The 12,545-nt window shown below is 39.2% G+C and overlaps 1 protein-coding gene across 1 annotated transcript; it reads left to right on the forward strand.

The window, feature by feature from the left end:
- Nucleotides 1-287: 287 nt before the first annotated feature.
- Nucleotides 288-12,070, forward strand: nckipsd (NCK interacting protein with SH3 domain). Its single transcript, XM_028002266.1, has 13 exons — nt 288-757; nt 2,842-2,954; nt 3,038-3,242; nt 4,921-4,996; nt 5,138-5,700; nt 6,661-6,831; nt 7,350-7,436; nt 7,621-7,759; nt 9,095-9,175; nt 9,264-9,392; nt 9,516-9,605; nt 9,688-9,860; nt 10,678-12,070. Exons 1-13 carry the CDS (start codon nt 587-589, stop codon nt 10,900-10,902), a joined length of 2,223 nt encoding a protein of 740 aa, XP_027858067.1. The 5' UTR covers nt 288-586; the 3' UTR covers nt 10,903-12,070.
- Nucleotides 12,071-12,545: the final 475 nt, after the last annotated feature.

Here is a 12,545-nt window from a genome sequence, read left to right on the forward strand (position 1 = left end):
GCATTAAACATCACATCCAACATTATACACCACGATTCACATATTTTATATTATTTTGTGTGAATATTATTATACGGAACCAAATAACTCTATATTTATACTTACATTTCTAACTGTAGGTAAATTAGCTACATCTAACTAAAAGTTAGTAAGAATATATATTTTTGCAAATATAAAAATCTAAAAAAATTTGTTGAGATTTCGTTTTTTAAGTCTTAATAATAATTTTAATAGCAACATATTATTTTTGTATTTTTATTTAATAGTATAGTTGTTTATGTAAATCAATTATGTAATAATTTCATAATATTATTGGTTATCGAGTAAAATCCTCTGATATCGATTAAAATGCCTGGTGGGTGCGTTCAGGATGTAACAGCGCCCCTCGTGGGCATTTAGTAGTATGACAGGGGTCAGATGATCTTAGCTGCTTTGTAAATAGACATCAGCCATTCACTGTAACCATGCCTTCATAGGCTCTTTAAATCCCCCAGCTGAGCAGATCCTTCCGCTTGGACTCTACACTTTTTACTCGGCTTTTTTCCCCCCCCGGGCCGTTTTCGGTTTGTCAAAGTATTTCTGAAACATGTACCGGTCTCTGTACGCCTTCCGATCGTCCGAGCCCAACTCGCTGCACTTCGCGGCCGGGGAGAGCTTTCTAATCCTGGAGAGGAGCAACAAACACTGGTGGCTGGGGTCCCGCTGCAGCTCGGGGGAAACCGGCTACATCCCGGCCTCTTACATCGAAAAACTGCAGGTACACCAGACTGATGTAAAACGTTTGCTTCCACTTTTCTCCCCCTCTGTCTGAACACTGAGTTCTCAGCCTCTTGATGCGCTTGGCTATAAAAAGGGCTGAATCAATGGAATCGAGAGAGACACATTCAGTGGTGTATGCCTGCTGAATAAATCATAAATTATAGGAAATGTTGCATCATGCAGAGACTTTCCTTCATCTTTCTGCACTGCAGCGGAAGAGAGGAGACTCGGGGTGGCACAGAAGTGTTGGAGTTGAATACTGATGGGATGGCAAAAAGGGATAATTACACAATAAAGACATGCTCAGCTGCAGGAAACTCTTTTCTGCTAACTTCTAGATAATCCATGATTCATGTATTTCTCTGTTTCTCCCAGCCACGCCCACACGAGTCCAGTAATGAAGAGTTTGCTCTTGGATGCAGACTAACTAGTCGGAGCTTGCGTGCTGTTTTGGATGCATGAGCTGGCAGGAGACGCATGCCGTCCCTGAACTTAATAAGCCTGAATCTGAGGTTTTCTGAGCATGACTGTAATTATAGAGCCCTGCAATTCAGTCAGGATACAAACGCAAACCTTATTGTACCTCAGAGTGGTTTTATCTGATAAAACACCACAGTGTATTGTATGGTAGTGAACTTGAGGGGAAATTATGATAAAAAAAAGTGTGGTTTGCATTTTTATTCAACCCTTTGTACTCTGATTCTGCTAATTAACATTCAGTGTTGTCAGACCAAAATTAAACTTTTTGTGGTTGAAAACTAACGTCATATTACTATGAACACACCTTTAACTGTGAAACATGGTAGTGGCAGCATCATGCTGTTGCCAAGGGGGGAACTGATCAGAGTTGCAAAGATGTTTGGAATTAAATGGTCGCTTTTCCAGTCATTTTGACCACTCAAAGCTTTACACTAGAGTCACATTCACCCAAACACACACATTTATACACCGATTCGCAGATTGTTAGGCAATTTGGGGTTAAGTGCCTTGCCCAGAGGCACATCGACATGTGGCGGGAGGAAGCTGGAATTGAACCTACAACCTTCTGATCACAAGACGACTACTCTACCAAAGAGCCACAGTCGCCCATAAAATATAGAATTTTATGGACGGCTAATTGCAGGATTTGTGACAAGAATGAAGCCAAGTTATTTTCCAAGGAAGAGTGGGCAACATTTCAGTTTCTAGATTTGCAAAACTGGTAAAAATTGTACTTAAGTATTTCAACATATTTCTATTCAAATTAAAGTAAAAAAAATTACTCAACAATAAAAAACCAAAAATTGGTAAAAAGGCTACTTAAGTACTGAGTAACTGTACATCAATCATTTGATTTTTAGGAATTGCATCAACAGACGGACCATCATATTAAGGCATGAGGAAGTTTTGGTATTTTAAGGACTAAAACAAAAACATTTTATATAAACAACATACCTACCAAATAACAAATTAGTGTCTTTCAATATAAAACTTAGGAAACTTTAACAAAAGCTGCAAGTGTGTGTCTGTGTCTGGTGATTTTTTTTTAGTAAAAACAAGTTTGTTCTTCATTCAGTGAAGTTACTCACAGTGGGTAGAGAGTCCAGAAATTGTACTCAAGTAACAGTAGAAATACTTTGTAATAAAATTACACAAGTAAAAGTACAGCTTAGTAAAAATAGTCCTAAAAGTAAATTTTTTTCCAAAAGGTTATTTAAATGCATGTGACTAGAAACTACCCAACTCTGGCTGTGGGTCCTAAATCCTGTGAGTGCCGCAGGTCCACTGTGTCTAAATAAAGAGGCTGAATACAAATGCCTGCCACACATTTCAGATTTTTGTTTGCATAAATATTTTTTCTTCCCTTTCATACAGACAACGCTACGTTTGCCCATCATGTGAAATGAAGAATTTCTAAGGAATGTGTTTGTAAAGCGTGAAAAGGCTGTTGTTACATAATTGGCCCCGTTTGTTTCCGCCTACAATCACATACAGTATGTCCCCAGGCCGTGTCCTGTTGAGCTTAAAGTTTAATAGCTATGAATGCTGCCATATTAATGAATATTTCACCTCTCTGTTATTGTTTGGGTTTTTTTCTACCAGGCTCCGGAGCAAGATGAGGTTCTGCAGTCCATTGACCGAGCAATCGAAGGCATCCACAATGTGGCCCTAAAGAACGGAGGCAAATACAATCTGGAACAGCGAGATGTTCTACAGTAAGACAGAGAGAAAGGGAAACATTTGGCAGTAGTTCTGCGTTATGTTCTGTTAATTAAATAGTTGTTTTGCTGTGATGCAGAAAGCTGATCCATCACAGAAAGGAGACTCTGGCTCGGCGAAGTTCTTCCTCCGCCGGACACAGACTTCCTGCTTCCAACAGTGAAATATCCCTGAGCCAAACGCCTCCTCCTCCCAACGGCATGAACCAGAACTACGGCAGACAGGGAAGCGTGCCGCTGTCAGGGAGCATGGACAGCATGCAGGCGGAGCCGGGCTTCTACCAGGTAACACGCTGTCTACACACACGGCTGCACGGCTCAAAATGACCTGCTCTGCTATTTATGCATTCATCTGTTTTTGGAGGTTTATTCAAAACAGGAAACTGTTTTATAATTATTTGCATTACAAGGTTTCCCCCAAAAAACCTGCTAAGCCGGGTGGTTGGGCGCTAGATTAGTCATTCATCCAGCGGCTCGTTGTGTTTTTGAGTTAAAAGTTTTTTAAAGTTGACAGGAAATTTGAAAATATCACTTGATAATTATTTTTAATGAAAGATTGGAAGATTAATACCTGGACACCAACAATAAAGTCATAAAAGATGCAAACATTTTAAAAACATTTAAATAAATAAGCAATGCTTAGCCTGGTGGGAACATAACAAAAGCCTGGTGGCCCGCCAGGCTTATAATACACTGGGGAGAAACCCTGCATTAAAATAATTGCATTTTTTGGAACAAATGTTACATTTTGTGTTTGTCTCATTCATTTTTAATAAAAGATCTCAGCTCTGTGCTTCAGCCAGTTTCTGTTTCGCTGGATTTAGAAAAGTTTGCATTTCAGCATCATTATCTTGTTAGGTACAAGGTGATGTATGTCAATAATATTGACATTTGTATATAACCTGTACTAATACAGGCTATATACAAACTATTTAAGGTGTATACCAAATCCAGAATATAGGTATAATATTTCAGTTCTCAGGTATTCCTACTAGACCTGTCACAAAAACAGATTGTCCCAGAAGTTATTGTGATAAACAATAATATTGTCAGTTTGAAGCTATTTTCAAATGCTATAATGGTAATGGCATAATAATGCAAGAACACATTCTCAAAGATCAATAAACTTTCATTTCTGATGAATATTTAACACTGGTACTGGAAGACCTTTTAAATATAAAAGATAAATAAACAAAACAACAGAAACGGCAAATAAGTCTGTAGATAAAATTGTCATTCAAAACAAAAAAGCACCAGACTGAAGACTTTTGTCATCCAATTTTTGGTAGAAAAAGAAAAACGATAAATCATGCAAATGAAAATTATTGAGCTTGTTTTAATTTATCATGTGATTAATGGTTAATTAATCACATGATTAATGTAATTAATGTTTAATTATTTATCTTAATTAAATATTAATTAATTAGTTAATTAATTAATTAAATACTCTACACTTGGTAGAGTGTTTACCAAACCACTCTACCAAACTTTACTGTAAAAAGGTCATTCTGATGGTTGAAGAGGCTCGTCTCCAACCTATTTAAGTAAAAGATGTTTTAATATTTTATTTCAGGAGTGTAGAAAAAACTGTTTATCTTAATCCACAAATGTTAAACTATTTCCAATTGATTATGTTTTGTGTTTTGTCTTTGTTTTGAATGTATCCGTTTTAATTTAACCTCTTTTGTTTGGTTATTTCATTTTTATTTTATTTGTCCTTTTATCCAGTTATTTATTTTGTAGATTTATGCCCCTTTTTGCTTTTTGTTTGTCTGTAATGTTTGTGGTAGGTACACTAGCTTATGAATTTTTTAAAAAATGTAGGAAGTAATTTAGAGGTATGTTGAAAATGAAACAATTTTAATCCTGCTCTCTTATAAAAGTCCCCCTAAATCATGTTTGTTTCTGTAATGAGGCGTCGGGGGTTCTGCTAACTTGGCCCGGTTTGTTTTCCTCTGTGCAGGTGCCGCCTCAGCCCCGGCGCGCCGCTCCGATTACTCCCCCTCCCCCTGAGAAGCAGAGAAACAACCGGCGTCCAGGTTAGGCCCTCAGTTCCTCCACCTGTTGGCTGCAAACTGTGGCGGCGTGTTTTTGCTGATGTGTCCTGCGCCGCGCTCTATTCTTAGTCAGGTCAGCGCCGCTCAGCTCCTCTGTAACCGGATTCCTGTCCCTCTCTGCAGAGCCGGAGGTCCCCTCCAGAGTGTCGTCCCTTCCCGCGTCCCCAGCTCCCTCCCTCACCATCAGCACCACCTCCACAGAGTCCGCCTCCCGCTCCTCTCTGGCCACCTCTGACATCAGTCTGCCCAGCACAACCAGCACCCCTCCTCCTCCTGTGCCGTCTCGCGTCAAGCCCCCCGTCTCACCCGCCGACGTCCAGCCGTCTGACTCTCCTCCCATGCCAGCTCCCGTGAAGAAAAGCCCGGCGCCGCAGCCTCCACAGCTCTCTGAGCCCGCCCACCCCAACGCCGCCCCCACCCAGCTCTCCTTGGCGGACCCACCGGGGCCCGAATGGCCCGTGGCCCCGCCGTCTGTGGCCGGAAGTCCTCCTGGCAGCCCCTCGGCCTCCGAGCCGGTTCCCATGACGACCGGCGCCGAACTGATCGAGCTGGTGCGGAAGAACACTGGGCTGAGCTTCGAGCTGTCGCGGGTGGCGGTGGGGGTGGTGGTGGGCCACCTGCAGACCGCCCTGCCGCAGGCGGCCGCCGCTCTGGAGCGGGTTCTCCTGTCGCTGGTGGAGAGCAAGGTCAGGCTTGTTTTCACTGCGTCATGCGGATCCAGCATTCCTGAAGCCTGTTCAGAGTTTAGAGTTACGGACAGAGGCGGAGATAGACTTTTAAAGTCAGGGGGCCGAGGGGGGCCCAGATGGGAATGACCAATAGCAAACACATTATACACACACACAGCGGATATGAAAAGTCTACACAGCCCTGCCCAAGTGACAGCAAGGCAAATAATTTCACCTTTATGGTGACCTATGACCTGTTCAATTCAACTGAAAAACAAACTGAAGCATAAAATAAAAAGCTTAAAATAACCTGGTTACATAAATATGTACACCTTTAAACTAATACTTTGTTGCAGCACCTTTGGTTTTTTTACACGTCATTTATTTTTTATATAGCACTTTTAAAAACAGGTTTAAAACTGTTCCACAGCGATAACATCACCTCCCTTCAGTGTGTTAAAATTATTTTAGTTTTTAGAGCTTCAGTTCTCATTTTTCACCAGCTGCAGGTTAGAATAAAGCCTCTAAAAATAAGTGCTTTAAACTGGTTGCAGAGGCACAAAAAGAGAAGTGAAATACCACATCCTGTAAGGTTCAACATTTACATCAGTGATCATTTTTAATTAAATTTGTTTAACTTACAAGTTGGCTGGAAACACAAGTCTTTATGACAGAGGCTTAAGAAGAATAACAACAGTAGGTAAATTAAATTAATCCAGATTTAATATCTCAGTGATGTGTAACAGCTGCTTATATTTCCCTCTGGTGGCCAAATGGTTCACTAAAACAAGTGTGAATAAAACAAAAAACTTGTTTATTTGAACTACATGTATACATTTTACCTATTGCTGAATTTCTATTAATGTTTTAAGGTGCTAACTGGAGCTAATTTATCTGTCAGGACTGATGGTTTTTAGCATCAGTAACATATTTTTGAACTGAACTGAACTGAACTGAACTGAACTGAACTGTCTGCAGGACTTGAGTGCAGCGCTGCCGCAGGGTCAGGTGTGTCACGACGAACAGCGTCTGGAGGTGATCTTCAGTGACCTCGCCCGTCACCGTGACGACTCTCAGCAGCGCAGCTGGGCTCTTCATGAGGACCACGCCCTCATCGCCTGCTACCTGGAGGAGCTGCTAAAGATACTGGTAACCATGACAATGACAACACAGCAGCTTCATTGGAGCAAGAATCCATCCATCCATCCATCCATTAATCCATCCATCTGTCCATCCATCCATCCATCCATCCATCCATCCATCTATTCATCCATCCATCCATCCATCCATCCATCTGTCCATCCATCCATCCATCCATCCATCCATCCTGTCTTGTCTCTCTTCCTTACAGTTCACTGTTTTTTTCCAGTTGTGTATGTAAATCCTGAAATCCTCCCATAAATTCAGTGAACTTCTGTTTTCCAGTCACACACTGACTAATGAATCTGGAAATCTTTGGTCTGAATGAATCTGGATTGTAGAAATCACAAACAGCCTGCTGGACTGGAAATGACCTCACAAGAAGCAGCAAAGCCAGATGAGCTGCTGCTGAACAGTTTGAGTCTCTGTGAGCTCAGTTTGGGTCATTAGCGGACTCTTCTGTGCTCAGCAGTAATAAGTTATTCTCTGTTTCAGTGTTGCTTCATTCACACTGTTTGTGTTTCCAGACTGATGCAGATCCAGAAGTGTGTAAGAGGATGTGCAAGTCCAACCACTACGAGAATGTTCTGTCGCTGGTTTCATATTATCAGATGGTAATGTGTAGCTTACTGCTATTGTTTTATATAGTAGACAACCGTTTCAGCATCACACTTGTTCACCAATGATCTTCATATTGTAAATGTGTCATACTGAGGTGTTTAGTTTGTCTCCTGGCTGACCTTTGACTTGTGTTGCTACGTGCAGCTTGATTCTCTCTCTCTGTTGGGCTTCATGCAGGAGCACCGCGTGTCTCTGCGGCTGCTGCTGCTTAAAGTGTTTGGAGCGATGTGCAGCCTGGATGCGGCGCTCATCTCCACTCTGCTGAACTCCATCCTGCCCATGGAGCTGGCCAGAGACCTACAGACGGACACACAGGGTGAGGAACATTACGAATATTAACGTGCGTCGCCTCATATTTGGAAAACTTCCACATCGGGAGGTCTGCCACTGGAATACATTTTGCTGGACGATAAATTGTCCCAGAAATAATTGTGATAAACAATAATATTGTCGTTTTGACGCCATTTTCAACTAATATGGAAGAGATGGAACTGGAAGACATTTTGAATATCTGAAATAAACACAACCAAGAACAATGAATAAAAAGAAAATAGAAACCATGCAAACCAAAACCATAAATAAAATGGATCCATAAACAAAACTGCTCTTTGAAATATATTAATTATCAAAATGGAAATGATCAAACAAATTTTAATTTATCACGCAATTGACTGATCAATTGTTTATCTTGACAGGCTTGATTGCAATAAACTGTAATATTGTCATTTTGAGACTATTTTGAACAATAATTGTACAGAATACACCACACTGGAACTGGAAGACATTTTAAATACCCCAAATAAAACACAACAATAAACAAAAAACATACAAAACCAAAGTAAATAAATTAATAACTTAAATGGATTATGATGTCTCCGTAAATAAAATTGCCCTTCCAAATATATTAATCATCAGAAGGGAAATTATCAATCTCATTTTAATTTATCATGTGATTAATTGCTTATTGTGACAAGCTTAATTGTTATAAATATTGTTGTTTTGAGACCATTTTCAACTAATATAATAACAATGTAATAATGCAAGTTGTCTTTTCAAAGACTAGTAAACGTTTGTACAGAACACTCCACACAGGAACTAGAAGATATTTCAAATACCCAAAATAAAACACAATAGTCAGAAACAATTAATAAAAAGAAAATAAAAACTGCACAAAACTAAAATCATAAATAAAATACACTATGAAGTCTCTAAAGCAAAATTGCCCTTCAAAAAATATTAATCACAACACAGGAATTTATCAAACTCATTTTAATTTATTGTGTGGTTAATTGCTTCTTCTTGTTAACTGGCTTCCACATTTATTTTCCGAAAGTAGATTTGTCTGACCACATTAAGGGTTTTCCACTTCCACTCTGTTATATTTAAATGATTTTTATTGTTTCATTTGTATTTGTAGATTTGCAATAGAGCGCTGCTCTTTGTTTAATAAAATAATAAACCAGTTTAACTGATGATTTATTTATTTATTTATTGGTTTTGTTCCACCACTCCAGAACATTTTGCTGAAAATAAGTAGAAAATTTGAACAAACCAATTGTTCCAGTTTGTTTAGAACAAGAATAATTGTTTGACATTATCTTTAACATGATTTTGTTATTTTTGTTGTGCGTTTGCTTTGCTTTTCCTCCAGAACACCAGAAGATGTGCTACACAGCTTTGGTATTAACTATGATATTCTCAATGGGAGAGCAGGTGCCGTATCACCACTACGGTATGATATGTCTCTTTGTATTGAGACGTTTTAACATGATGCTCGTTATGAGGACGATCTGAAGCTACAGGAACATCTGTGTCTGCAGAGCATCTTAGCGCTGAATTTGTTTGTTTCCTGTTGGGTGTGTTGGAGGACGGGCTTCCCTCTGACCCCACTGAGCAGCTGCCGGACATCTTCCTCAACCTCCTGCTGGCCTTCAACCTGCACCACACGGGTCAGAAAAGATTATTCACATATTAAACAACTTTTTTACTGATCTCTACTTTTGAGAAATGTTTTAGCTGTTCTGTTCTCTGTTCAGAAATACCTTTTTGAACTCCATATTTGTGTCAACCAGTGCCGAGCAACAATGCAATAATGCAGGAGCTGAAGCAGAAAAACGTCAAGGTCCTGACAGAAAAGGTGCTGCTGCTTCTGAACAGAGGAGGTAAAATCCCACAGACTAATGATTCCCACTATTCAATGGGCTCTGATGTGTTTTTCTAAATGAAATCTGCTGTTTTCTGCAGAGGATCCAGTGTGTATGTTCAAACACACGCCACCTGCACCTCACTCTGTGCTCAAGTTCCTGCAGGATGTCTTTGCTTGCCGAGAGACCGCCGACATCTTCTATCGCACCGACATGATGGTGATGATAGACATCGCCGTCCGACAAATTTCCGATCTGTCTCCCGGAGACAAGGTGAGACTCTCAGCAGCTGACGCAGCACCGAGATGCAGGCAGGAGGGTTTTGTTGGATATTTATAGTTCTGTATAGTTCTGATGGAAACAGTAGAGGAAGCTGGAAAATAAGCTTTTTATTTCAGCTTTTTTGATGTTTAATTTGTGTCACATGAAACCAAACTAAAAACAATTTTATCAACAAAAACTTAAGTGAGAAATTTCTTCAATTCTAGTATCATCAAGGTTCCAATACCACAAAGAGCCACTAGAGGGAGCTATTTTCACCTTGGTCAAAGGAGCCAATGACAAATGTATTTAAAGAAGCTACATATTTTCCATTTTAACTGTTTTATTCATTAAAATATAAGAAAAATAAGACTTGATCAATAGGAAAAGGAAAGTGTGGAAGGTTTTCTTCACAGTTTTAGTTTGTCTATGCAGAAATATTAATCAGCATCTTAAGGACTCACAGAAATGACTCTTGTTTGTAAAAGTTCAGTATGTTATGCTGAACATAGCTTTTTCTCAATTTTGAATATTTGAACAAAAGAGTTTTGAGTAAAAATATGTTCAAAGTAATTTATATTTGGTGGTAAAATAGTTGATTCCTGAAAGTCACACAGCCACAAAGTCTTTAATTGAAATCTTTTTGCATACTATATGAAGTAGTGTTGAGTATATTCCATTTTATCACTTACATGGTAACATTTGTTTTCAAATCAATTAAAAAATACTTTATTGATCCCAGTGGGAATTAAAATGGATGTTTATTAACGTGCATGTCTCCTTAAAATAAACAAATTCAACTGAATCGTCTCTTTTCTTCCTCCTGAAGCTGCGGATGGAGTACCTCTCCCTCATGCACTCCATAATGCGCTCCACGGACTACCTGGAGCACCAGCACCGCCTCTCTGACCTGCAGGGGTCGCTCAAGAGGATTCTCAGGGAGGAGGAAGATCCTGGAGAGGACGAAGGGAGCGCCACGGCGAAACAGATGGATAAGCTAATTGTGCAGCAGATCTTCAAGGAGTTCCCACAGATCCACGACAACCAGAACTGACCATATCAGTGTGGTGCACATTCACACGCTGTAGTTTCACTCCCGTCTGCTGAAGGTGGGGTTTGCTGGAAGACTGATGGTTTCTGCACCAGCTGAGGAAAAAACAACAGGCTCTCCAGGGATGCACTGTGCATGTTTCCACATTTCTCGAGTTAGTTAGTTTAAATAATAGACAATTCTTTAGCGTTTTAAAGGATGTTGAGAATATTAAAAACTCATATTACAGTTAGCCAAAAGTAATTGCCAAGCAGCTCTTGAAGTGAATTTAAAAGCAATAAGAGTCTCATATGGACTAACTGCATGTGCTTTGTCAGATAAAATCTACTGCAATCACAGCTGAGTCTTATTCGAACCAAACTAACTTAAACCAAATAGTTTTCAGAGAAAATATCAAGAGACAAATCTGTAGTTTGTTTCAGTGCCAGAGAGAAAACTTTTGCGAGCTTCCCTTCGTAGAGGGACCAAACTACTGTGTGCTACGGAGAGTATTATTTTCTTAAATAGTTACTGCACTTCTACCCCTGACTTTTTGTGCCATACAACCTCTCAATATTTACACTTAAAGCAAATTTGCTTCCTGACTTAGAAAGGCAAAGCACACTCATCTCTACAGACCTCATGGCTGAGTTAGCTGCTTCTGCTTCTCTGAACTCTGCTGCATTTGTCTCCTTCTGCTACATTTGGCTTTTGTATCTCTTACAATAATTATTCTGTTTTCCTAAAATGCAAAGCCTTGGAAGACTTAAGAAATCACCCCTTCACATATTTAGATAAAGTGTTTCGAATAGAGGCTGCATGTGAGGTGTGATGCACTTGTTCAGTTATAATCTTGTGTTCCTGCTGAAAAAATGTCTTACTTAAAGACAAATCCGAGGCGTTTTTATGATCTCACTGTGGTTTTTATGTTATTTACCTTGTTTCTTGCATCAATGTTGTGACTGATGTCCTTGTTTTTCACATATTGTTGTTGCTGGTCCTCCTCCAATAGAAACGCTACTTCACTTTCTCTAAAATCCATATCTGAGTATTAATTTCTTTGACTAATGGTGTATTTGTTTACAATATGTGTAAAGTTTATGTTTGAGTGATAAACATCCTTATGATTGGCAATGTCTGCAAAAATGCTGCAACTGTGTAATGAAACTAATAAAGCTATATTTTAACAGTGCTATTGTCTGTTGTGATGGTTAGGAGCAAATAATTCAAACAATAGGACAATAACAATGAAGATGATTTAATAATAAACTGTCAGAATAACTTCAGTATCAAATAAGGTAATCATCTTCCATTTTATTATCTGATGCCTCACACTCAGGCCCACTGAATTTATTGTATACATTAAATAAAATATAATAAATATATCTAAAATACATGTCAAATACAGTATAATAATTGTAAAGAAAACACACAGCTGTTCTGATCCTAAGACACACCACAGTTACAGATAACTGAAAAACTTTTAGTGGTTACTATAGTAACTATAGTAACTATTAGTGGTTACTATAGTAACCACCAACCGTCAGGAAGAGGAAGAAAACACAACGAATGGCAGTAAAAAGTCAGGAGAAAATAACTTGTTGACTAAACAAAATACATTAGAAGAATAAATAACCCGGTTTTGATCGATTTTACCGTTATGATAA

Source organism: Xiphophorus couchianus, chromosome 20 (assembly GCF_001444195.1).
Source record: "Xiphophorus couchianus chromosome 20, X_couchianus-1.0, whole genome shotgun sequence".
Lineage (NCBI taxonomy): Eukaryota > Metazoa > Chordata > Actinopteri > Cyprinodontiformes > Poeciliidae > Xiphophorus > Xiphophorus couchianus.

Coding starts and splice junctions, on each gene's coding strand:
- nckipsd (XM_028002266.1), top strand. CDS start 587: ATGTACCGGTCTCTGTACGCCTTCCGATCGTCCGAGCCCAACTCGCTG. Junction 3,243..4,920: donor CGGAGCCGGGCTTCTACCAG/GTAACACGCTGT, acceptor TCCTCTGTGCAG/GTGCCGCCTCAGCCCCGGCG. Junction 5,701..6,660: donor TGTCGCTGGTGGAGAGCAAG/GTCAGGCTTGTT, acceptor AACTGTCTGCAG/GACTTGAGTGCAGCGCTGCC.